General features: G+C 40.7%; 1 protein-coding gene across 4 annotated transcripts in view; it reads right to left on the bottom strand.

Annotated features, from left to right (window-relative positions):
- The window catches only part of RNF14 (ring finger protein 14), a 32,090-nt gene extending 5,046 nt beyond the window's left edge, over positions 1–27,044 (bottom strand). The window contains exons 1-6 of one of the 4 annotated variants that reach the window (XM_003404571.4): positions 26,939–27,044; positions 19,722–19,891; positions 18,566–18,717; positions 11,466–11,993; positions 3,217–3,445; positions 321–493 (exon numbers count right to left, since the gene is read on the bottom strand). In XM_003404571.4, the coding sequence (XP_003404619.1) occupies positions 321–493; positions 3,217–3,445; positions 11,466–11,993; positions 18,566–18,717; positions 19,722–19,875 (1,236 nt within the window). In that variant the 5' untranslated portion in view covers positions 19,876–19,891; positions 26,939–27,044. Of the gene's footprint in view, positions 1–320; positions 494–3,216; positions 3,446–11,465; positions 11,994–18,565; positions 18,718–19,721; positions 19,892–26,592; positions 26,852–26,928 lie in introns of those variants that run through there. The other 3 variants (XM_010591409.3, XM_023550122.2, XM_010591412.3) reach the window with 3 other exon arrangements.
- Positions 27,045–27,360: the final 316 nt, after the last annotated feature.

Below are 27,360 nucleotides of genomic sequence, written 5' to 3'. Positions count from 1 at the left end.
AGGGCAGTTCTACCCTGACACACAAGGGGTGGCCCTGAGTTGGAACTGACTCCACAGCAACTGGCTTGGTTGGTTTTTGTGTGTGTATGTGTGTGAGGACAATTGTCACTGTGTAAAAGCACTTCAAAAAGGAAGCCTACATACATTTAAGGTAAATAACAATATCTAGTAATAAATTTGCATCTGCTAAGTAAGAAGGCTCAATAGATACCAGAACGTGTTTTCTTAATAAGTCATAAAATTGACTATCAGGCTTCTTGAGGCAATCGTAACATGCTTGCAAGTCTTGTTGACATTCAAGTCTGTCCAGAAATATTTACCTCTATGGGAGTTCCACAGCACGGGCAGCTCTTTGAGTTCTTTTCTAGCCACTCCTTACTTTCCATCTCTTCCAGTGCCTTCTGAATCACCCTCTTACCATACCTCTGTTCCAAAAATCTTTTACTGGCCTCATCTGCTTTCAGGTACTCATTTCGCAAGTCCATTAACTTCTCTAGAAAGTGAAATGGAAAATTAACTTTTAAACAATTTTGCAGTGCTGACTAAAAAATATTAAAAACGACCATAACCTTTGACTACTCAATAACGCTATTCCTGGGGCTTTATCCTAAGGAATTAATCCAAAGTAAAGGCATACGGGTAGAGATGTGTATAACTACGGCAAACAGGTTAAACGTCCCAGGGGGCAATTACGTGTGGGAGAGCCATTTAAGGACATAATAGTCAGTTATTAGAAACTTGGAATGGCTGTAACGCAATTAAAATGCTCATTATAGAATTCAGAAAAAAATTACACTTACATTACAAATGTGTAAATTATACACGCACAGCTCACAAAGAACGGAAGGGAGTGCCCCAACTAAAAAAACATGGATTTGCTAATGGTAGAAGACTAATGGAGTTTTTTCCCCTTTGATTTATTAATGTTGATATATTTGTGCAATTAATAGTACACAGTTTTTTTTTTTAGTTAAAGACTGACTTACCTAAAAGACACAAAGGTTGAAACAGACATGTTTACTGATTTTCCACTAGGTCAGCATCACCTACCATCTGGTAAGCAAGGCTTGGCCAATACACAAAAGCGTCTGTGGCTTAAGGGCAAAGACTAACTGTTCAGTTTTGTATTTTAAAAAATCAGTGAATACAATTTACCACCCTCAGTCTCACCCTGTGCTATGCTTTGTTACAGGTGCTAAGAGGTTCCTCCTGCCAACTGATTTCTATTGCTCTGTTACTTAACGCAGATGAACCAGGCATCCATTCACAAAGGTTTTACTTACAGACGAGAGGCTTTTTTCGTAATTCTATTACCTTAATTTTTCAACGCCACTAATTAGCTTCAAAAACCTCTCTCAACAATGTTCTTGTTATTTTATTAGTTTACTTTCCCCATATTACTTAAAGGTCTGTCTCTTTTTACGCAGTGGACATCACCTGGGGCAGAATCACAGCCGCATTCTTTTCCTTCACCTGTTAATCCCACGGCTCCATCACCTCTAATTCAAGATAGCAGACATGGACCGTTTCACCCCTCTAATCATTCAAAGCATTTTTGTGTTCCTAGACATCTTAAGCACAACAGGTTATTGCTCTAATAGTCTCAAAATAATAAAATTGTTAGTAGTTCATATATTTTATGTGGTAGTATTGTGTGTGTGTGTGTGTGTCTTCCTAATTTTGCTGAAGGCCCTGAATGCTGTGAAATGCCTCAAATGTATTTCAGCCTCTCAATAATAAGGTTACTAAAGTAAAGGTTGATAATATACTTAGGTGAGTTCTCCAACCCAGCTCCTCCTGCCCACAAGACTCTGCCCTGGACAAGTGGAATGTCTACTCACTCCTTCCTCTTATGGTACTTCCTAGGAGATAATGACACTCTGCTAACAGTAGCAATTAGTAACTTAGTAATAATTAAAAAAAAAAAAAATTTTTTTTTTTTTATTAACACTTTGTATTTTGCATGTATTTGCTCACTGTTTCTCAAACTATTTATGGTGAAGGACCAGTTTTTCCCCCCAACCTGTCATGGGCCAATACTTTGGTAAATTACAATGATAATGAATTACTAGAAAAATTAAAGACAAAAAATATAAGCCTAAATTTTTATAATTAGATTTGACGGACAGAAAATTACTCTGTTAAATTGCCATAAAAGTTTCTAACCCTGACGGTCATTTTCTACACTTACCTCATCATTGATCGGGAAAACAAATTTACCTACTCTGAGTAGCACTACATCGGTTTGTTCATCCTCACGATAACCTATGAAGTAGCTATTATTATTATCATCCCTGTTACGTATGAGAGTGAGACTAAGTCAAACTGGACCAAAGTCCAGCTAAACCAATGTCAGGGGCCTGATTTCCCAGTCCTTATCTAGATCAGAAATGGCAAACAGGTTTCACCTCCTATGCCTACTTCAATAGATGGTGACTTTCTGAAGCACTACATTGAGGAAGATGCTGAGGCTTTCATAGGCTCAGTGAGAGAGCACTTGATGACTGGTCGGACACATGTGCCATGGAAACACGAGTGGCAGCTTAGATACTCGACATGTGCCACCCAGGATCTAGATTATTCCATGGTCTTAGGTAGAAAGTACCTTGCCGTTCCTTCTCCTGGAATGTTCCCCCTGATATCTGCATGGCTTGTTTCCTTACTTCAATCAAGTCTTTACTCAAACCGTTTTGCCAGTAAGGCTTCCCCTTGCTTTCCTAACTAAAATCCCAAACCCTCTCCCACTCAGAACATTTCATATCCTCCCCTTGCTTTATTTATTTTTTCCTACTTAGCACTTTAAACCAAAACCAAACCCGTTGCCATCCAGTCAATTCCGACTCAAACCAACCCTGTAGGACAGAGTAGAACTGCCCCATAGAGTTTCCAAGGAGCAGCTGATGGATTTGAACTCCTGCTTTTCGTTAGCAGCCAAGCTCTTATCTACTGTACCACCAGGGCTCCCCTTAGTACTTACCACCACCTAATACTCTTATTTATTTTGTTTGCCTGTCTCCTTCACTAGAATATAAGTTCCATGAGGGCAGAGATTTTGTTTCTTTTGGTCACTACTCTATCACCAGTGCCCAGGACAGTAATTGTTCCCAAAACGTTTATTGAATGAATACTTCCAAACTGAAATGATATGACTTTCTTTGGGGTGGGAGCTGGGGAGGGGGGAGGTAAGGGAGTTCAGCTCACTTGGCTACAACTTACCTGCTGTCACGTTACAGGGAGAGACCCCATGGTAGGTCAATCTGCACAAGGTACAGAAGGCAAAATTGCAGCTGGGGCAGATGGCCATGGTGCAGCCAGGCTCTTGCATTACGGGCAGCTGGCAGCATGGGCGGGGGCAGTATACCACATCTGCCATCAGGTCCAAGGTGGACTGGAGGAGAAGGTGGTCATAACGGGCAAATAACTCTGCTTCCACTAGCTCTCTGACCTGAAGGAAAATACAAAACACCATAGGTCTAATGATTCCCCAACGAGTTTTGATCCTCAGGAGATCCTTGCGATGCTGGGGCAAACCAGATGGGCACATAAATGAAAACCCCGTCTCACTTCAAAATCAGATCAAGTATGAAAATAGTCTATATCTTGACTGAGGTGGTAGTTACGAGGGTCTACACATTTGTCAAAACTAAGGAAACCGTGTACTTTAAGTGGGTACAGTTTATTGTAATAAAAATGATGCCTTAGGGGCGGAGCCAAGATGGCGGACTAGGCAGACGCTACCTCGGATCCCTCTTACAACAAAGACACGGAAAAACAAGTGAATCGATCACATACATAACAATCTACGAACCCTGAACAACAAACACAGATTTAGAGACGGAGAATGAACTAATACGGGGAAGCAACGATTGTTTCCAGAGCCTGGAGCCAGCGTACCAGTCAGGTACGGCACAAGCACAGAGACCTGCTCCACCCTCCTGAACTAACCCCGGGAGGGGGACCAGCCGGTTCCACGGGCGGCGTGGGACGCAGCCGGTAGGAGAAGTCCCTGGGAGGCAGTGACTGGTCTTGGAGCAGAAAGAGCAGCATCCGAGCCGGGGAACCGTCCCGCACGGATTTGGACTGGACGCAGGTACGCCATAAACACGGAGAGTTGCTCCACCCCCCTGAACTAACCCCGGGAAGGGGACCAGCCGGGTCGCGCGGGCAGCGTGGGACGCAGCCGGTAGGAGAAGTCCCCGGGAGGCAGCGACTGGTATTGGAGCGGGGAGAACAGCGTCCCAGCTGGGACACTCGGTCACGGCACAAGCACGGGGACCTGCTCCACCCATCTGAACTAACCCCTGGAGGAGGCTCAACTGGTTCTCGGGGCGGCACGGCCACGCGGCTGGAGGGAGGAGAAGTCCCCGGGAGGCAGCGACTGATTTTGGAGTCGAGAGTGCACCGTCCCAGTAGGGGTGCCTTGACGCTGGGCGTGGGGCTGGAAGCGGAGGATCTGACCGTGACTCCAGCGGGCCAGACCCCCCGGGGGCAATCTCCACACAGCCAGCACACATAGGCGACGCGCCCGCGGGAATCTCAGATATAACAGTCATTCCAAGCAAGACAAGCAACTCTGGCTATACTCTGAGGTGCTACTCTCCTATCTCTCTGTTCCCTCCCCCACCCTCCCCAGACGGCTTCATTAACATCTGAATAGCCTGAGCCAGAGGGAGAACTCTGATAGGGATCTGACTGCATTTTTTTTTTAGCGGATTTTCTGGAAAAACTAGTTTCCCAGTGATGGCTCGGAGACAACAATCCATATCAAACCACTTAAAGAAGCAGACCGTGACAGCTTCTCCAACCCCCCAAACAAAAGAATCAAAACCTTTCCCAAATGAAGATACAATCTTGGAATTATCAGATACAGAATATAAAAAACTAATTTACAGAATGCTTAATGATATCACAAATGAAATTAGGATAACTGCAGAAAAAGCCAAGGAACACACTGATAAAACTGTTGAAGAACTCAAAAAGATTATTCAAGAACATACTGGAAAAATTAATAAGTTGCAAGAATCCATAGAGAGACAACATGTAGAAATCCAAAAGATTAACAATAAAATAACAGAATTAGACAACGCACTAGGAAGTCAGAGGAGCAGACTCGAGCAATTAGAATGCAGGCTGGGACATCTGGAGGACCAGGGAATCGACACCAACATAGCTGAAAAAAAATTGAATAAAAGAATTTAAAAAAATGAAGAAACCCTAAGAATTATGTGGGACTCTATCAAGAAGGATAACCTGCGGGTGATTGGAGTCCCAGAACAGGGAGGGGGGACAGAAAACACAGAGAAAATAGTTGAAGAACTCCTGACAGAAAACTTCCCTGACATCATGAAAGACGAAAGGATAGCTATCCAAGATGCTCATCGAACCCCATTTAAGATTGATACAAAAAGAAAAACACCAAGACATATTATCATCAAACTCACCAAAACCAAAGATAAACAGAAAATTTTAAAAGCAGCCAGGGAGAAAAGAAAGGTTTCCTTCAAGGGAGAATCAATAAGAATATGTTCTGACTACTCAGCAGAAACCATGCAGGCAAGAAGGGAATGGGACGACATATACAGAACACTGAAGGAGAAAAACTGCCAGCCAAGGATCATATATCCAGCAAAACTCTCTCTGAAATATGAAGGCGAAATTAAGATATTTACAGACAAACACAAGTTTAGAGAATTTGCAAAAACCAAACCAAAGCTACAAGAAATACTAAAGGATATTGTTTGGTCAGAGAACCAATAATATCAGATATCAGCACAACACAAGGTCACAAAACAGAACGTCCTGATATCAACTCAAATAGGGAAATCACAAAAACAAACAAATTAAGATTAATTAAAAAAAATAAATAAAAATACACATAACAGGGAATCATGGAAGTCAATAGGTAAAAGATCACAATAATCAAAAAGAGGGACTAAATACAGGAGACATTGAACTGCCATATGGAGAGTGATACAAGGCGATATAGAACAATACAAATTAGGTTTTTACTTAGAAAAATAGGGGTAAATAATAAGGTAACCACAAAAAGGTATAACAACTCTATAGCTCAAGATAAAAACCAAGAAAAACGTAACGACTCAACTAACATAAAGTCAAGCACTATGAAAATGAGGATCTCACAATTTACTAAGAAAAACGCCTCAGCACAAAAAAGTATGTGGAAAAATGAAATTGTCAACAACACACATAAAAAGGCATCAAAATGACAGCACTAAAAACTTATTTATCTATAATTACCCTGAATGTAAATGGACTAAATGCACCAATAAAGAGACAGAGAGTCACAGACTGGATAAAGAAACACGATCCATCTATATGCTGCCTACAAGAGACACACCTTAGACTTAGAGACACAAACAAACTAAAACTCAAAGGATGGAAAAAAGTATATCAAGCAAACAATAAGCAAAAAAGAAGAGGAGTAGCAATATTAATTTCTGACAAAATAGACTTTAGACTTAAATCCACCACAAAGGATATATAATGATAAAAGGGACAATTGATCAGGAAGACATAACCATATTAAATATTTACGCACCCAATGACAGGGCTGCAAGATACATAAATCAAATTTTAACAGAATTGAAAAGCGAGATAGATACCTCCACAATTATAGTAGGAGACTTCAATACACCACTTTCGGAGAAGGACAGGACATCCAGTAAGAAGCTCAACAGAGACACGGAAGATCTAATTACAACAATCAACCAACTTGACCTCATTGACTTATACAGAACTCTCCACCCAACTGCTGCAAAATATACTTTTTTTTCTAGCGCACATGGAACATTCTCTAGAATAGACCACATATTAGGTCATAAAACAAACCTTTGCAGAGTCCAAAACATCGAAATATTACAAAGCATCTTCTCAGACCACAAGGCAATAAAACTAGAAATCAATAACAGAAAAACTAGGGAAAAGAAATCAAATACTTGGAAAATGAACAATACCCTCCTGAAAAAAGACTGGGTTATAGAAGACATCAAGGAGGGAATAAGGAAATTCATAGAAAGCAACGAGAATGAAAATACTTCCTAACAAAACCTCTGGGACACAGCAAAAGCAGTGCTCAGAGGCCAATTTATATCAATAAATGCACACATACAAAAAGAAGAAAGAGCCAAAATCAGAGAACTGTCCCTACAACTTGAACAAATAGAAAGTGAGCAACAAAAGAATCCATCAGGCACCAGAAGAAAACAAATAATAAAAATTAGAGCTGAACTAAATGAATTAGAGAACAGAAAAACAATCGAAAGAATTAACAAAGCCAAAAGCTGGTTCTTTGAAAAAATTAACAAAATTGATAAACCATTGGCTAGACTGACTAAAGAAATACAGGAAAGGAAACAAATAACCCGAATAAGAAATGAGAAGGACCACATCACAACAGAACCAAATGAAATTAAAAGAATCATTTCAGATTATTATGAAAAATTGTACTCTAACAAATTTGAAAACCTAGAAGAAATGGATGAATTCCTGGAAAAACACTACCTACCTAAACTAACACATTCAGAAGTAGAACAACTAAATAGACCCATAACAAAAAAAGAGATTGAAACGGTAATCAAAAAACTCCCAACAAAAAAAAGCCCTGGCCCGGACGGCTTCACTGCAGAGTTCTACCAAACTTTCAGAGAAGAGTTAACACCACTACTACTAAAGGTATTCCAAAGCATAGAAAATGACGGAATACTACCCAATTCATTCTATGACGCCACCATCTCCCTGATACCAAAACCAGGTAAAGACATTACAAAAAAAGAAAATTATAGACCTATATCCCTCATGAACATTGATGCAAAAATCCTCAACAAAATTCTAGCCAATAGAATCCAACAACACATCAAAAAAATAATTCACCCTGATCAAGTGGGATTTATACCAGGTATGCAAGGCTGGTTTAATATCAGAAAAACCATTAATGTAATCCATCACATAAATAAAACAAAAGACAAAAACCACATGATCTTATCAATTGATGCAGAAAAGGCATTTGACAAAGTCCAACACCCATTCATGATAAAAACTCTTACCAAAATAGGAATTGAAGGAAAATTCCTCAACATAATAAAGGGCATCTATGCAAAGACAACAGCCAATATCACTCTAAATGGAGAGAACCTGAAAGCATTTCCCTTGAGAACGGGAACCAGACAAGGATGCCCTTTATCACCGCTCTTATTCAACATCGTGTTGGAAGTCTTAGCCAGGGCAATTAGGCTAGACAAAGAAATAAAAGGTATCCGGATTGGCAAGGAAGAAGTCAAGTTATCACTATTTGCAGATGACATGATTATATACACAGAAAACCCTAAGGAATCCTCCAGAAAACTACTGAAACTAATAGAAGAGTTTGGCAGAGTCTCAGGTTATAAAATAAACATACAAAAATCACTTGGATTCCTCTACATCAACAAAAAGAACACCGAAGAGGAAATAACCAAATCAATACCATTCACAGTAGCCCCCAAGAAGATAAGATACTTAGGAATAAATCTTACCAAAGATGTAAAAGACCTATACAAAGAAAACTACAAAGCTCTACTACAAGAAATTCAAAAGGACATACTTAAGTGGAAAAACATACCTTGCTCATGGATAGGAAGACTTAACATAGTAAAAATGTCTATTCTACCAAAAGCCATCTATACATTTAACGCACTTCCGATCCAAATTCCAATGTCATATTTTAAGGGGATAGAGAAACAAATCACCAATTTCATATGGAAGGGAAAGAAGCCCCGGATAAGCAAAGCACTACTGAAAAAGAAGAAGAAAGTGGGAGGCCTCACCTTACCTGACTTCAGAACCTATTATACAGCCACAGTAGTCAAAACAGCCTGGTACTGGTACAACAACAGACACATAGACCAATGGAACAGAATTGAGAACCCAGACATAGATCCATCCACGTATGAGCAGCTGATATTTGACAAAGGACCAGTGTCAATTAACTGGGGAAAAGATAGCCTTTTTAACAAACGGTGCTGGCATAACTGGATATCCATTTGCAAAAAAATGAAACAGGACCCATACCTCACACCATGCACAAAAACTAACTCCAAGTGGATCAAAGACCTAAATATAAAGACTAAAACGATAAAGATCATGGAAGAAAAAATTGGGACAACCCTAGGAGCCCTAATACAAGGTATAAACAGAATACAAAACATTACCAAAAATGATGAAGAGAAACCCGATAACTGGGAGCTCCTAAAAATCAAACACCTATGCTCATCTAAAGACTTCACCAAAAGAGTAAAAAGACCACCTACAGATTGGGAAAGAATCTTCAACTATGACATCTCCGACCAGCGCCTGATCTCTAAAATCTACATGATTCTGTCAAAACTCAACCACAAAAAGACAAACAACCCAATCAAGAAGTGGGCAAAGGATATGAACACACATTTCACTAAAGAAGATATTCAGGCAGCCAACAGATACATGAGAAAATGCTCTCGATCATTAGCCATTAGAGAAATGCAAATGAAAACTACGATGAGATTCCATCTCACACCAACTAGACTGGCATTAATCCAAAAAACACAAAATAATAAATGTTGGAGAGGCTGCGGAGAGATTGGAACTCTCATACACTGCTGGTGGGAATGTAAAATGGTACAACCACTTTGGAAATCTATCTGGCGTTATCTTAAACACTTAGAAATAGAACTACCATACAACCCAGAAATCCCACTCCTAGGAATATACCCTAGAGATACAAGAGCCTTCATACAGACAGATATATGCACACCCATGTTTATTGCAGCTCTGTTTACAATAGCAAAAAGTTGGAAGCAACCAAGGTGTCCATCAACGGATGAATGGGTAAATAAATTGTGGTATATTCACACAATGGAATACTACGCATCGATAAAGAACAGTGACGAATCTCTGAAACATTTTATAACATGGAAGAACCTGGAAGGCATTATGCTGAGCGAAATGAGTCAGAGGCAAAAGGACAAATATTGTATAAGACCACTATTATAAGATCTTGAGAAATAGTAAACCTGGGAAGAACACATACTTTTGTGGTTACGAGGGGGGGAGGGAGGGAGGGTGGGAGAGGGTTTTTTATTGATTAATTAGTAGATAAGAACTGCTTTAGGTGAAGGGAAAGACAACACTCAATACATGGAAGGTCAGCTCAATTGGACTGGACCAAAAGCAAAGAAGTTTCCGGGATAAAATGAATGCTTCAAAGGTCAGCGGAGCAAGCGCAGGAGTCTGGGGAACATGGTTTGCGGGGACTTCTAAGTCAATTGGCAAAATAATTCTATTATGAAATCATTCTGCATCCCACTTTGAAATGTGGTGTCTGGGGTCTTAAATGCTAACAAACGGCCATCTAAGATGCATCAATTGGTCTCAACCCACCTGGAGCAAAGGAAAATGAAGAACACCAAGGCCACATGACAACTAAGAGCCCGAGAGACAGAAAGGGCCACATGAACCAGAGGCCTACATCATCCTGAGACTAGAAGAACTAGGTGGTGCCCGGCCACAATCGATGACTGCCCTGACAGGGAGCACAGCAGAGGACCCCTGAGGGAGCAGGAGATCAGTGGGATGCAGACCCCAAATTCTCATAAAAAGACCAAACTTAATGGTCTGACTGAGACTAGAGGAATCCCAGCGGCCACGCTCCCCAGACCTTCTGTTGACACAGGACAGGAACCATCCCCGAAGACAACTCATCAGACATGAAAGGGACTGGTCAGCGGGTGGGAGAGAGATGCTGATGAAGAGTGAGCTAATTATATCAGGTGGACACTTGAGAATGTGTTGGCAACTCTTGTCTGGAGGGGGGATGGGAGGATAGAGAGAGAGGGAAGCAGGCAACATTGTCAAGAAAGGAGAGACTGAAAGGGCTGACTCAAGAGGGAGAGAGTAAGTGGGAGTAGGGAGTGAGATGTATGTAAACTTATGTGTGACAGACTGATTGGATTTGTAAACGTTCACTTGAAGTTTAATAAAAGTTATTAAAAAAAAAGAAAAGAAAAAAAAAATGATGCCTTAATAAAGCTTATAAAAAAAAAATCAAAGCAAGTAGGCTGTCCTAATCTTAAAGTCTGTAAATGATTCAATTAACCACTCCAAGGGATGTCCCCTACAGATCCCAATCACATAAAAAAGACAGGCTAGCAATTCCCCAAGGTTGATGGGATCCTAGCAGATATACAAAATAAATAATCAGAATTACTTAACACTCATCTCTGCCTATGACCACCCATTCCAAGGTCAGCAAAGGAAGCATTTACATTTGCCTAAAGGGACCCCAGAATTCTTGATAGATACAGTGAAACAACTTGTGGGCTGGCTCCACGGCCTCACACTGCCCTGATACGCCCTATCAAGGGAGCTCCTGAGAAGACTGCTTCTCTGTGAAAGAGAATTAGAAGGCAGCTGCCAGCAGAGTAAGAAGTTACCTGACCCGGGGTGGCCACCGAAGGGCACTTTGGTTCTGGGCAGTTGAGGCACTGAACTTGGCCATCTCTGATCTGGATTTCAAAGTAGTCCTTCAGACAGGCTTTGCAGTATACATGCCTACACTCCAAGAAATACATGCATTCACTACCCAGCTTGTCACAGAAACAGATACTGCACAGGAACAATTTACTGTTAAAGCATTTTTTCTGCTGTGCCTGATCAAAGTCCAAGATTTCCTGGATCAAACTTGACAACGACTCCACATCCTGGACGGCTCTCTCATCCACAATTTCCTCTTGGTCTACATCACAGCCAGCAGCTTCTCCAAAATCCAGCTCTGTGTTGGATGAGGCTTGTGCTGCCCTTTTCTGCACTTTTCCCTGAGAACCCATCTTGAGCTCAAAAGGAGAGACGATATTCAGGTACGCTAGGGTATCTTCCTTAAGAAACTGCACCCAGGCGAACAGGACCACACTGCCACGGTGCTCTTCCCACAGATTGTCCAAGTGTTTGCACAGAGCAGACAGCTAGGAGAAAACAAATGAGGATGCTGGTGAGCTGAGCAAGTAAAGATGATGATGCCAACTCCTGATTACCCTTTAAACCTTTTTACCTTACACTTCCTGGCGCTACTTTTCACTGCTGCTGTAAACTGTGCTGCAAAATGACACCAACATTCTTATCAGAGCATTTCTTAACCTATTCAGTGACATGAACCACAGGAGAACACAAACTCAGAAGCTAGAAGGACCATGAAAACAAGAGGAATGGCAAGACTCCAAAAGTGAAGAGGGAGAACTAAATTTATATTAACAGCCACTGTCATGGCTTGAATTGTATCCCCCCAAAATGAGCGTTAACTTGGCTAGGTCATGATTCCCAGTACTGTGTTCCTGTCCACCATTTTGTCACCTGATGTGATTTTCCCATGTGTTGTAAATCCTACCTCTATGATGTTAATGAGGCAGGATTAGAGGCAGTTATGTTAATGAGGGCTAACACCTGTCTGTCGGTTTGTAGTTTGTTGTACTGCGGGGGGGCTTGTGTGTTGCTGTGATGCGGGAAGCTATGCCGCTGGTATTCAGATACCGGCAGGGTCACCCATGGAGGACAGGTTTCAGCTGAGCTTCCAGACTAAGACAGACTAGGAAGAAGGATCTGGCAGTCTACTTCTGAAAAGCATTAGCCAGTGAAAACCTTATGAACATCAGCAAAACATTGTCTGATATAGTGCTGGAAGATGAGCCCCCCCGTTGGAAGGCACTTAAAAGATGACTGGGGAAGAGCTGCCTCCTCAAAGTAGAGTCAACCGTAATGACGTGGATGGAGTAAAGCTTTCGCGACCTTCATTTGCTGATGTGGCACGACCCAAAGTGAGAAGAAAACAGCTGCAAACATCCATTAATAATCGGAACCTGGAATGTACGAAGTATGAATCTAGGAAAACTGGAAATTATCAAAAATGAAATGGAATGCATAAACATCGATATCCTAGGCAGTACTGAGCTGAAATGGACTGGTACTGGCCATTTCGAATCAGAGAATCACATAGTCTAGTATGCTGGGAATGACAGCTTGAAGAGGAATGGTGTTGCATTCATCGTCAAAAAAAATGTTTCAAGATCTATCCTGAAGTACAACGCTGTCAGTGATAGGATAATATCCATAAGCCTACAAGGAAGACCAGTTAATACGACTATTATTCAAATTTATGCACCAACCACTAGGGCCAAAGATGAAGAAATAGAAGATTTTTATCAGCTACTACAGTCTGAAATTGATCAAACATGCAATCAGGATGCATTCATAATTACTGGCGATTGGAATGCGAAAGATGGAAACAAAGAAGAAGGATCAGTAGTTAGAAAACATGGCCTTGGTGATAGAAACAATGCCAGAGATTGAATGATAGAATTTTGCAAGACCAACGACTTCTTCATTGCAAATGCCTTCTTTCACCAACATAAACGGCGACTATACACGTGGACCTCGCCAGATGAAACACACGGAAATCAAATTGACTACATCTGTGGAAAAAGACGAGGGAAAAGCTCAATCTCATCAGTCGGAACAAGGCCAGGGGCTGACTGTGGAACAGACCATCAATTGCTCATATGCAAGTTCAAGCTGAAACTGAAGAAAATCAGAGCAAGTCCATGAGAACCAAAATATGACCTTGAGTATATCCCACCTGAATTTAGAGACCATCTCAAGAATAGATTTGACGCACTGAACGCTAGTGACTGAAGACCAGATGAGTTGTGGAATGACATCAAGGACATCATACATGAAGAAAGCAAGAGGTCATTGAAAAGACAAGAAAGAAAGAAAAGACCAAGATGGATGTCAGAGGAGACTCTGAAACTTGCTCTCGAACGTCAAGCAGCTAAAGCAAAAGGAAGAATTGAAGTAAAAGAACTGAACAGAAGATTTCAAAGGGCGTCTCGAGAAGACAAAGTAAAGTATTATAATGACATGGTTAAAGAGCTGGAGATGGAAAACCAAAAGGGAAGAACATGCTTGGCATTTCTCAAGCTGAGAGAACTAAAGAAAAAATTCAAGCCCCGAGTTGCAACAGTGAAGGATTCTATGGGGAAAATATTAAACGGCGCAGGAAGCATCAAAAGAAGATGGAAGGAATACACAGAATCATTATACCAAAAAGAATTAGTCAATGTTCAACCATTTCAAGAGGTGGCATATGATTAGGAACCGATGGTACTGAAGGAAGAAGTCCAAGCTGCTCTGAAGGCATTGGTAAAAAACAAGGCTCCAGGAACTGACAGAATATAAATTGAGAAGTTTCAACAAACGGATGCAGCACTGGAGGTGCTCACTCGTCTATGCCAAGAAATATGGAAGACAGCTTCCTGGCCAACTGACTGGAAGAGATCCATATTTATGCCTATTCCCAAGAAAGGTGACCCAACAGAATGTGGAAATTACAAAACAATATCATTAATATCACACGCAAGCAAAATTTTGCTGAAGATCATTCAAAAACAGCTGCAGCAGTATATCGACAGGGAACTGCCAGAAATTCAGGCTGGATTCAGAAGAGGATGTGGAACCAGGGATATCACTGCTGATGTCAGATGGATCCTGGCTGAAAGCAGAGAATACCAGAAGGATGTTTACCTGTGTTTTACTGACTATGCGAAGGCATTCGACTGTGTGGATCATAACAAATTATGGATAACGTTGTGAAGAATGAGAATTCCAGAACACTTAATCGTGCTCATTAGGAACCTTTACATAGATAAAGAGGCACTTGTTCGGACAGCACAGGGGATACTGATTGGTTTAAAGTCAGGAAAGGTATGCGTCAGGGTTGTATTCTTTCACCATACCTATTTAATCCGTATGCTGAGCAAATAATCCGAGAAGCTGGACTATATGAAGAAGAACGGGGCATCAGGATTGGAGGAAGACTCATCAACAACCTGCGTTATGCATATGACACAAACTTGCTTGCTGAAAGTGAAGAGGACTTGAAGCACTTACTAATGAAGATCAAAGACCACAGCCTTCAGTATGGATTGCACCTCAACATAAAGAAAACAAAAATCCTCACAACTGGACCAATAAGCAACATCATGATAAACAGAGAAAAGATTGAAGTTGTCAAGGATTTCATTTTACTTGGATCCACAATCATCAACCATGGAAGCAGCAGTCAAGAAATCGAAAGACACATTGCATTGGGTAAATCTGCTGCCAAAGACCTCTTTAAAGTGTTGAAGAGCAAAGATGTCATCTTGAAGACTAAGGTGCGCCTGACCCAAGCCATGGTGTTTCCGATCACATCATATGGATGTGAAAGTTGGACAATGAATAAAGAAGACCAAAGAAGAACTGACACCTTTGAATTGTGGTGTTGGCGAAGAATATCAAATATACCATGGACTGCCAAAAGAACAAACAAATGTGTCTTAGAAGAAGTACAGCCAGAATGCTCCTTAGAGGCAAGGATGGCAACACTGCAACTTACATACTTTGCATATGTTGTCAGGAGGGATCAGTCCCTGGAAAAGGACATCATGCTTGGCAGAGTACAGGGTCAGCAGAAAAGAGGAAAACCCTCAACGATGTGGACTGACACAGTGGCTACAACAACGAGCTCAAGCATAACAAGGATTGTAAGGACGGCTCAGGACCGGGCAGTGTTTCGTTCTGTTGTGCATAGGGTTGCTATGAGTCAGAACCGACTCGACAGCACCTAACAACAACAACAAGATGCTAATGAGGCAGGACTCAATCTACAAGGTTAGGCTGTATTTTAAATCAATCTCTTTTGGGATATAAAAGAGAGAAGTGAGGATAGAGACGGGGAACACATATCACCAAGAAAGCAGCATCAGGAGCAGAGTGTGTCCTTTGGACTTGAGGTTCCTGCACAGTGAACCTCCTAGACCAGAGGAAGATTGACGACAAGGACCTTCCCCCAGAACCAAGAGAGAGAGAAAACCTTCCCCTAGAGCTGGCACCCTGAATTTGGACTTCTAGCCTTCTAAACTGTGAGAGAATAAATTTCTCTTTGTTAAAGCCATCCACTTAATGGTATTTCTGTTATAGCAGCACTAGGTAACTAAGATAGCCACTGGATAACTTTCTCTGTTCTTTATTTGTTCTAATATTGCAATGTATCTCATGCAGGAGAAAGAGCTCTAGTTCTAAAATGAAATTTTTCTTTTCCTTTGAAGTCTTAATCTTGTAGGTGTCATGGAATAATGTTTAGAAAGAGAACAATTTAAAAAATATGAACCAAGTTAATTTTAAGCTAATTCTAACTTTCAGTCCTCTCAAAAAGCCAACTCATAGGAAAGAATCACTAAGAGAGTTCAACCTCAGAGTCCTTGTTACTCAGATTTACAAACTAGTTTTAACTAAGCAATCTGGGCTTACATTTGATCCTGGTTAATGGAAGGAAGCAGACTGGTATTGTACCTGGACATAATTACACACCCTCAACATGGTTTGGATGCCATAGGGAAAGCTGACGTTTCCCAAACCAAGCAACCAAAGTTTAAACTATTTAGGCTTTTCATCCTTAAAAGTGGTCTGTTCAATTTGAAAGGCAAATATAAGAGCCTTTTCCATTAGATATGTAAAATGTTCGTAAGTAGAGCTCAGGAATTATAACCAGCTTTTATTTTAAGGTAAATATCCAAAAATAACCCTTACAGATGGCAAACAAATTTTGTAAATTGAAATAACAAATGAAAAAGAACCACATTTTCTGTTCCTTGCTCTATGTAACACTCTTCACGAAGCCCTGCAGGGAACTCAAACACTTAAGGAAATATTCAAGGTTAGACAACTAGCCTTTTTCATACTTGCATGAATATGCCTATAAGATAACCTTGTTTTTGAGAAACTCTGCTGAAATCTGTGAAATGTAATAAGTACTAAAAGGAAAGCTCTGAGTGTTGTGTTAACCACAAAGTCCAATGAAGAAACCATTCTCTTCCATCTTTACTTCTTCTCCAACCCCTTCTCAAAAGAGATACACATGCACGTGAGGGAAAAGACAGAGAGAGAAGAGCTCAAGAGAGAAACAGACTGTGTATATGTGCATGGGGAGGGGCAGGGATGATAATGGAAAATATTAGAAGACTAAACCCACCTCCCTCTACCCACCCACTTCAATTCAGTGAATGGCAGGTCCATGTGTCAACTTCACTATCAACAGCTGTGATTCATGTCAATGAATCAGGGCCCAGCAACAAGCAAAAACTGAACCAAGGGACACAGACCAATTGAAATGTCAATTAAATGCACAAAAATTTGATAAAGAATCCTACTATAATATTAGCTGTAAAACATAGAATAATAAACAGCTCTTCTCCCCCCACCAAAAGCCAAAATTAAGCAAATGCTATTTGGCTAGAATCTGAAACTGCAACCACATACTGAGTTAATTCATCTTTGTGTGTGTGTGCATGTGTGTGTGCACGCACGCACGCACACGTGCATACGTGGATGAGTATAAAGCATCAAGAGTTCTCTGGGGAAATGTGGCTACAAATATCTAAATAATTCAGTCGACTCTCAGTGATCTAAATGTCAAACAGCCTTGATATTCTTGGGCAAATAATCCACTATCCTCTCTTGGATCACTTCTGGCACAGATACGAGAATATAAAGTAATGCTTCTTTTTATTCTACATGTATTGTCATTTTTAAAGTCTGATTTTGTTATTAAACCATTAGTTCCATGCAAAGGCACTCTCCTCTAAAAGATTAGACTGGTGAGTAGGGGAATGAAAACTCCATGATCAAAAAGGAAAAACTGACAGGCTGTTCCTTCGGGTCAGCAACTTTGACAGCTTTTGTCTTAATATACATCAGTCTATCAATCTTCATCATGACTTCTAGAAAAGTAGCTGCTATTGATCTATTATCTACCCCAGAATACTTTATATTAGCTTCAAGTCATACTTATGTTTCAATCCAGAGTTGAGGTTGTTACTAGAAAAGGATATATAACCCGGAGGAAATGAAGGCTTGTAATATCCTGTCTCTGGCCTTCATCAGATTGTCCACAGGAACTGGACACATTTCCATTTCTGTGCATTTAGATCTACGTGAGCCCAGTCCACAATGATTCGTTATTAATACACAGGTCTTTAAAAATAAAATGATTTATTATGTTTACTTAGGAAATTTGTTTGTTATAACTGCATTAGCTTAATTTACAGCCCTTCTAATTACAATTAAATCTGTTCATTTAAGGAATGAATAAGAAAATGAGGGAAAACAAGGAACACCAAAATCTGAGGAAAATGAGGAAGGCCTTATAGTCTTCATTACAACACAGATTAAAACAGGAAAATAGAAACAATGTACTTGATTAAAAATTATTCCTACTGAAAACCATAATGATTAATAGCTTTAATTACTGTCATTCCATTCCAAAACACCAAAGTATTTTCAATTCATTAGCATTAGGATTCATGAATGCAAGGGAAAAAAATTACAAAATCAAAGCCATTTGTTCATGCACTGAATTCAAGATCATCAAAGGTAGTTTTCCACTAACGATGATTTTTGTAAGGTTCCTAAAAATGGATAGGAGAAACAAAGTTTCGAGTCTAACCTGAGTTGGTGACAGCCATTTGCCACTAAGTGTGAATGAAGGTGGGGAGGAGGATGGATAATCTGCTGGCAGTTCAAAGTTCAGCACAAGTGGAGGCAGAAAGCAAATGGTATATTCAAAGCCACTATTCTGGAGACACTCATTTGAATTGCCTGAACGAAAAACAAAGATTAGACAGGATCAGTTGGTCAGCACTTGAGTGTCCACTACTATTAAGCAGTGCTCAAGAAAAAAAAAGCTACAGTTGAAAGGATAAAAATTCTCCCCAAGGCACTCTCTATTCCTTAATTTTAACTTTGCAGTCATCACCTTAAAAAAGAAAAATCTTGTAACCCCTTGAAAAATCAACTAAGCACCACGAAGTGTATAATGACGATACACAGCTTATTCTTACATACTTCTGAGTACAATTCCTAATACTAATGTTGTTGTTTTATAGTAGACCATTAAAGACACATCCAGAGAAAAGGATGTTTACTTTGTCAAACAATCATGACCTACTTAGATCAGCATGTGCCAACCACCCATGAGAAAACTTATGCCAACACAATGATCTCAGATTTGAGGGCATGATACAACACACAACGCTCTTACAAAGTTTTGCTTAAATTATCACATTTACATTCTTTACTCAATGGCTTTAGAGTAAGAACATTTTGAGAAAACATGTATCAAGGCCTTCTGTGAATGTGTGTATCAAAGGCAGCGGTTTTGTTTTTGTCTGAAGCAGAGGTCACAGAGTAAAACATGTGTCACATGTGAACAGCAGCTGAAGTGATTCTGGAAACCAAATAGGAAAACCACCACCATGGTACTTAAAAGTTTTCCAAGTGTTTTCACATACATCTCATCTACTCTTTGATTATCCCTATTTGACAGCCAGTGACTCATGGCTGATAAATTCCTAGTTAGGGGAAGATTATAATGTAAGGAAAAAGCAGGATAATACCCTAATTCAGGGGTCAAAAAGTGATTTCAAGGATTAAGTTCCAATTTTCAACTAAGACAGAAATATGCATTACATCTGTAATACTATCAGCTATTGCTAATGTCTATAAACACAAGATGATGAATAGTTTAGGGTATACTCTAAGAAATAGAGAATAATCTTTATTTAGGGGGGAAAAAATCTGTTCAAGAAAGTATCATGACTAACCGTTCACAAATATCTTGAAATTTTGTGGCAAATCCAAATAGATCCTGGTTTCTCCGCCTTGCACAGACTCTGCTTTTCTAAATTCATCTCCATCATAAATACTCGCCAAGGCCAGCAATTCATCCTCCTGAGCTTCTCGGTCCTCTGACGACATTTAATTTTCTGAGGAACTGAAGACAATCATTCAAATCAGTTGAGATTAGAAGAGGTACAGGGTTGGGAAAACTTCAGTGGCACTTAAAAAAAAAAGTTCCTCACAAATAACTGCAAAGGATTAATTAATGTACTCACTTTTTTACTCAACTAAAAGTGACAGGCATATTATCTAGCAACCCACTAGCCCTCAAAAAAAAAAAAAAAAATAGCATGGCTTTTATCAAAAAATACGTTTGTGGTAGTTCTAATTGTTAGCTTTGATCAATTAGGTATTTTATGACTGATTTGGGGGGAAAAAAAGCAATTATTTTAAATTATTTTTGAAAAAGGACAAATCACAACTACTTTGATTTCTCCACAGAACCTGGCAAAGTACCTTCTTCACAATTGGGGTCATTGATACACTTCTTAAAAATAAATGAATGTTTTAAATTCACAGACATCTCTACAACAGGGTTTCTCAATCTCTGCACTATTGACATTTTGGGCCAAATAATTCTTTGTTGTAGGGGACTGTCCTGCACATTGTAGGATGTTTAGCAGCATCCCTGGCCCCTCTACCCACTAGATGTTAATAGCACCTGCCCTCAGTTGTGGCAATCAAAAATGTCTCCACACATTGCCAAATGTCCCTTGGGAAGCAAAATTGCCCCTGGTTGAGAACACTTTGTTCTAGGGGATGTTTCAGGAACAGATACTACATAAGATAGCTAGATAACTGAGCACGCAGCAAAATAACATTAATTTTTTAACACAATCCCAGATTTTGTCAAATCTAAGAAACCTTTCATTTTCAGATTTACCAATATTTCAGATAACACTAAGAATGAAAATATACTAAAACAGAAGTGCAAATCAACGTTTTTTTTTAATTGCAGTGACTGTACGATGCAGCACAATTTTAGAGAATAAATATGAAAAAACATGCAATGAGAATCTATGAAAACCACTTTAATAAAAAAAAATTACCATTGTCAGTTAAAATACTGGACTATGATTACATTTGCAAATATGCTCTCTCAACTAAAATTTAAAAAATTGGTGTGTACAAAACTGGAAAGTTAGGACATGGTTTTTCACGTTATAAGAATTCATGCAAATCCTATTTATTCTCCAGTCAGTGGAGCTGAAACTGCTGAAGTTGGATAAGAGATGGAGATGTGGGACTCATACTAGATACACTACGCAGATCTGCCATCTCAGAAAAGAAACACAGAAGAGGTATTAGGACTTCCTCCAAATTTAAGTTCTGAATTCCAAATATCACCATTTAAGTGGAACACATTCCAACACACACTCAATTCTAATCTATAGCTGCATACTACTCTCCTAAAACAGCTTAACTAAGCACAGCCATGTGGTTAAATGGGCATCTGTATGCCCCCAGCAATGACAGAGGCCTTCTTATCCAACTGCCCTCGGCCACAGGAGATGCGTAGGAGAACACTAAGGTTATATGAGAGGACAGGGCACCATGCCCCATGACAAACATCTTCTTAGGGAGGTGGTCCACAGATAGGTTATAGAGAGTCCTATGAAAGACCCAGAATCCCTGGTGGCGTAGTGTGGTTAAGAGCTACAGTTGCTAACCAAAAGGTTGGCAGTTTGAATTCAACAGGTGGTCCCTGGAAACTCTATGGGACAGTTCTACTCTGACCTGAAATTATATGCAAAAGTGTTGTATGAGATCATAATTTTAAAAGCAGACTCTCAGACGTGTGACTCCCAAATAAGATAATGAGATTCAGAATCAATTTACATTTACTGAATACCTACTATGTACTGTATTAGGTCCTCTCATGTTATTTAATCTTAAAAACAATTTTACCACGTAATAGTACATGATGATAATGTGATTAAGCTTTTTGTTTCTTCCTATTAAAACATTTACAAATGGAATGAGAGATGAATTTATAAAGTTTTTTGGTTTTACGTTAGTGTTCTCCGCTTGCATCCAGTATTCTCGATTTGCACCTCTATTTGCACACAAAATCTCCTGAAGAGCATCTATTAAAAATCTCAATACTGACAATTCACTCAACTGACATAATATAGTTCATAAAGTTTATGTTCCACATCCTAGTTCAGTGAGTAGTGTCTGCAGTCTTGGAAGTTTATGAGCAAACATCTAAGATACAACTGTTGGTCTCTATTTATCTTGAGCAAAAGAGAAAGAAAGAAACCCAAGAATCAGAGAAGGAAACGGACTGCAGGAATAACTGTCTCCATGAATCACAGCCTTGAAACCAGGGGAGCTGGATGGTGCTGGCTACCACTACTGATTGTTCTGATGAGGGTTCAAATAGATGGATCCTGATAGAAAGAGAAAAATGCAGAACAGAATTTCAAATTCTCAAAAGAATCCAGACTTACTGAACCCACTGAGGCTGGAAGAATCCCTGAGACTGCTGCCCTGAGATACTCTTTAAACCTTGAACCGAAACTCTTCCCTGAAGTTACCATTTAACTAAATAGCAGATCAGCTCAAAAAGTAAAGAAATGTCATGTTTGAATAGTGCACTTTTTAAAAAAGTTATCTGTACGAGACCAAATGGACAACAGTTACACTAAAGCATAGATCAGAAGGTTGGGGGACAGTGAGACTAGGGTAATGGGAAGGGAACATCTAGAATGGAAATAATGAGAACAATGACACAATGTAAAGAATGTAACCAATGTCACTGAACAGTTTGTGAGGACACTGTTGAATGGGAGCCTGTTTTTGTTGCATATTTTCAGCAAAAGTAAAATAGAACATTAAAAAATCCTAAAACTCAGGTCTCTCCCCAGACCAATCAAATCAGAATCTGTGGAGTTGGCCTTAGGCATCAATAGTTTTCCAAGCTCTCCAGGTGATTCCTATATGCAGTCAGGGTTGAAAATTTCTGCTCCAAGCAGTGTTTCCCTTCAACTCCTCATGACCAACCCCCACCAAGTACCAATCCCTTAATTCAGGAGGATGATTTGCATTTCCTTTTACCTGATTGCATCCACCTAGCTTTCAAGGCCCACCTCCAAAGCCCTTCTTCTACATACCATTTTCCAGCTGGAAGTGGAATATTCGAAGTATGAATCAAGAAAAATTGGAAGTTATCAAAAATTAAATGGAACACTTAAAGATCGATATGTAGGCATTGATGAGTTGAAATAGATGGTATTAGCCATTTTGAATCAGACAATCATACGGTCAGCTATGCCGGGAATGACAAACTGAAGAGGAATGGTGTCGCATTCATTGTTAAAAAAAGAGCATGTCAAGATCTATTCTGAAGTACAATGCTGTCAGTAACAGGATAATATCCATATGCCTACAAGAAAGACCAGTTAATACAACTATTATTCAAATTCATACACCAACCACTAATGCCAAAGATGAAGGAATTGAAGATTTTTACCAACTTCTGTAGTCTGAAATTGATCAAACATGCAATCAAGATGCACTGATAATTACTGGCGACTGGAACGAGAAAGTTGGAAAAAAAGAAGGATCAGTAGTTGGAAAATAGGGCCTTGGTGACAGAACCATGTTGGAGATCACATGACAGAATTTTGCAAGACCAGCGGCCTACTCCTTGCAAGTACCTTTTCTCAACAACATAAACTGCAACTGTGCACACAGACCTCACCAGATGGAATACACAGGAATCAAATCGACTACATCTGTGGAAAGAGACGATGGAGAAGTTCTATATCATCAGTTAGAACAAGGCCAGGGGTCAACTGTGGAGCAGACTATCAATTGCTCATACGCAAGTTCAAGTAGAAGCTGAAGAAAATTAAAACAAATCTACAAGAGCCAAAGTGTGACCTTGAGTATATCCCACCTGAATTTATAGAGACCATCTCAGGAACAGATGTGACGCAAAGAACACTAATGATCAAAAACCAGATGAGTTATGGGATAACACAAGGATATTATACATGAAGAAAACAAAAGGTCATTAAAAAGACAAGAAAGAAAGAAAAGACCAAAAGGGAAGTCAGAAGAGACTCTGAAACTCGAACGTACACTAGCTAAAGCAAAAGGAAGAGAAGACGAAGTAAAAAAGCTGACCAGAAGATTTCAAAGGGTGGCTCAAGAAGACAAAGTAAAGTATAATGAAATGTGCAAAGACCTGGAGTTAGAAAACCAAAAGGGAAGAACAAGCTCGGCATTTCTCAAGCTGAAAGAACTGAAGGAAAAACTTCATGCTTCAAGTTGCAATAATGAAGCACTCTGTGGGCAAAATACTGAACAACACAGGAAACACTGAAAGTAGATGGTAATAATACACAGTCACTATACCAAAAAGAATCAGCTGACGTTCAACTATTTCCGGAGGTAGCATATGATCAAGAACTGACGATATTGAAGGAAGAAGTCCAAGCTGCAGTAAAGGCACTGGCAAAAAACAAATTTCCAGGAATTAAAGGAACACCAATTGAGATGTTTCAACAAATGGATGCAACCCTGCAAGTGCTCACTCGTCTATGACAAGAAATTTGGAAGACAGCTATCTAGCCAACTGACTGGAAGAGATTCATATATGTGCCCATTCCAAATAAAGGTGGTCCAAAAATGCAGAAATTATCAAACAATATCATTAATATCACACCCAAGTTCAATTTTGCTGAAGACAATTTAAAAAACTGTTGCAGTAGTACATCAACAGGGAACTGCCAGATACTCAAGCTGGGTTCAGAAGAGGATGTGAAATGATGAATATCATTGCTGAAAGATGTTTACCTGTGTTTTATTGACTATGCAAAGGCATTAGACTGTGTGGATCATAACAAATTATGGATAACATTGCAAAGAATGGGAATTCCAGAACACTTAATTGTGCTCATGCAGGACTTGTATATAGGCCAAGAGGCAGACATTCGAGCAGAACAAGGGGACACTGGGTAGTTTAAAATCAGGAAAGGTGTGTGTCAGGCTTGTATCCTTCCACCATACTTATTCAATCTGTATGCTGAGCAAATAATCTGAGAAACTGGACTATATGAAGAAGAATGCAGCATCAGTACTGGATTAAGACTCATTAACAACCTATGATATGCAGATGACACAACCTTGCTTGCTGAAAGTGAAGAGGACTTGAAGCACTTACTGATGAAGGTCAAAGACTACAGCCTTCAGTATGGATTATACCTCAACATAAAGAACAAAAATCCTCATAACTAGACCAATAAATAACATTATGATAAACTGAGAAAAGACTGAAGTTGTCAAGGATTTCATTTTGCTTGGATCCATAATCAACGCCCATGGAAGCAGCAGTCAAAAAATCAAATGACATATTTCTTTGGGCAACTCCGCTGCAAAAGACCTCTTTAAAGTGTTAAAAAGCAAAGATGTCACCTTGAGGACTAAAGTGTATCTGACCCAACCCCTAGTATTTTCAGTTGCCTCCTACGCATGCAAAAGCTGGACAATGAATAAGGAAGACTGAAGAAGAAATGATGCATTTGAATTATAGTGCTGGCTAAGAATATTGAATATACTATGGACTGCCAGAAGAACAAATAAATCTGTCTTGAAAGAAGTACAGCCCTGATGCTCCTTAGAAGGGAGAACAGTGAGATTTCATCTAGTGTACTATGGACATGTTATCAGAAGGGATCAGTCCCTGGAGAAGGACATCATGCTTGGTAAAGTAGAGGGTCAGCAAAAAAGAGAAAGACCCTCAACAAGATGGACTGACACAGTAGCCGCAACAATGGGCTCAAACATAGCAACGACTGTATGGATGGCACAGGACAAAGTAGTTTCATTCTGTTGTACATAGGGTTGCTATGAGTCAGAACCAACTTGATGGCACCTAACAACAACCATGTCTTTCTTAAAAATCCAGCCAAACTTTTTTACTGTAACTTTCCTATGACACTGTCACATCCCACCTAGCATTAGTTTGTGAACTTGCATTTCCTCTCTGCTCTTTAAAGGCAATGACCAAATCTTTTGCATCTGTGTATTGTTCTCAACAACCAGTATTGTTCTGCATTAAAAACCCAGTGCCGTAGAGTCGATTCTGGCTCATGGCGACCCTACAGGACAGAGTAGAACTGCCCCATAGAGTTTCCAGGGAGCGCCTGGCGGATTCAAACTGCCGACCCTTGGGTTAGCAGCCATAGCACTTAACCACTAGAAAAAATTATAACTGAGTTAAGAGTGAAATGCTATGTGCTGGAATGGGGGACCAGAAGCACAGAGCTCAGTCACTGCTCTGCCACATCCCACTAGAAGCAAGGAGTATGCTCAGTGGTCACAACTACAGTAAGAAGGAAAACACTTACTGAGCTCTTACCCTGTGTCAGGCACCGTGCTAAGCCTCTTAAATGCATTAACTCATGTTACCCTCCTACAACCACACAAAGCAAGTCTTATTACTATCTCCATTACACAGATGAGAAAAATGACAGTTGAGGTCTCTTTCTGGTCCAAGGTCACACAGTTAATATATAACTAAATCTGAATTCGAACCACTCAGTTTCTTCATCTGTAAACCAGAAACGAGAATAAATCCAGGCATCTCCAGTCAAGAGATAATTCAAATTTAATATTCATTTTAGCAAACTGGAAACCGCTACGCCAGTGAAGGAAGTCCCTTCCCCGCCCTCCCTCCAGCCTGGGAAAATCCTACTTATTCTTCCAGGTCACAGCTGCGGACTGCAGCTCTGGGGTCAGCGCTCGCCTCCCGGCGTGCTGTCCTCGTTTGCGTGGCTCACTCACCAGGCGGGGCGGGCCCGACCTCGCTATCAGCCCCAGCGCTCGGCTCACAGAGGGCGCTGTGCGGGGTGGGGGAGAGGTGCGGGCTGGCCTGGGGCGCCCCGAAGAAGCAGGACCTGGACCTTCCCCCTCCTTCTGTGAGCACCGCGGAAGCTCTTAGCCGGGCCGGGCTGGAGGCACCTGCCCCGGGTTGGGGGACTGAGGCCCGCTGAGCAACCCAGGCCCGGCCGCCATGCCCAGCCTCGCGCGCCCGGAGCACGATCCTCAGCGTACCTTCCGGTCTCCCCGACGCGCAAGGCCCAAGAGTTCCGCCCCTACCCTTGCCCCGGGCCCCCTCACCGCGACTCGCCTGCACAGCCTAGCGACGTTGGCCTCACCCAGCGCGCCGCCTCTTCGGTCCTCAGAGCTGTCACCTGAGCCAGGCGGGGCGGAGTAAGGCGGCAGGCGGGGCGGAGTAGGGCGGCAGCCGGCGTGGGGAGGGATCCACGCAGCCGCCGTGACCGCCCCAGTCCCTCGGGTGCCCTCCGCTGGCTGGAGGCGGTGCTGCAGGCGCGACCGCCCTCACCCTCACCCTCACCACTACCGCGAGCTGGGGATTTAAGTATGCCTCTGGAGAAAAAACAAAAACCGTTGCCGTCGAGTAGATTCCGACTCATAGCGACCCCATACGACAGGGTAGAACTGCCCCATGGAGCTTCCAAGGAGCGCCTGGTGGATTTGAACTGGTGACCTTCTGGTTAGCAGCTGTTGCACTTAACCACTACGCCAATG

This window comes from Loxodonta africana, chromosome 2 (assembly GCF_030014295.1).
Source record: "Loxodonta africana isolate mLoxAfr1 chromosome 2, mLoxAfr1.hap2, whole genome shotgun sequence".
NCBI lineage: Eukaryota > Metazoa > Chordata > Mammalia > Proboscidea > Elephantidae > Loxodonta > Loxodonta africana.
This window is presented reverse-complemented; position numbering and strand designations above follow the sequence as displayed.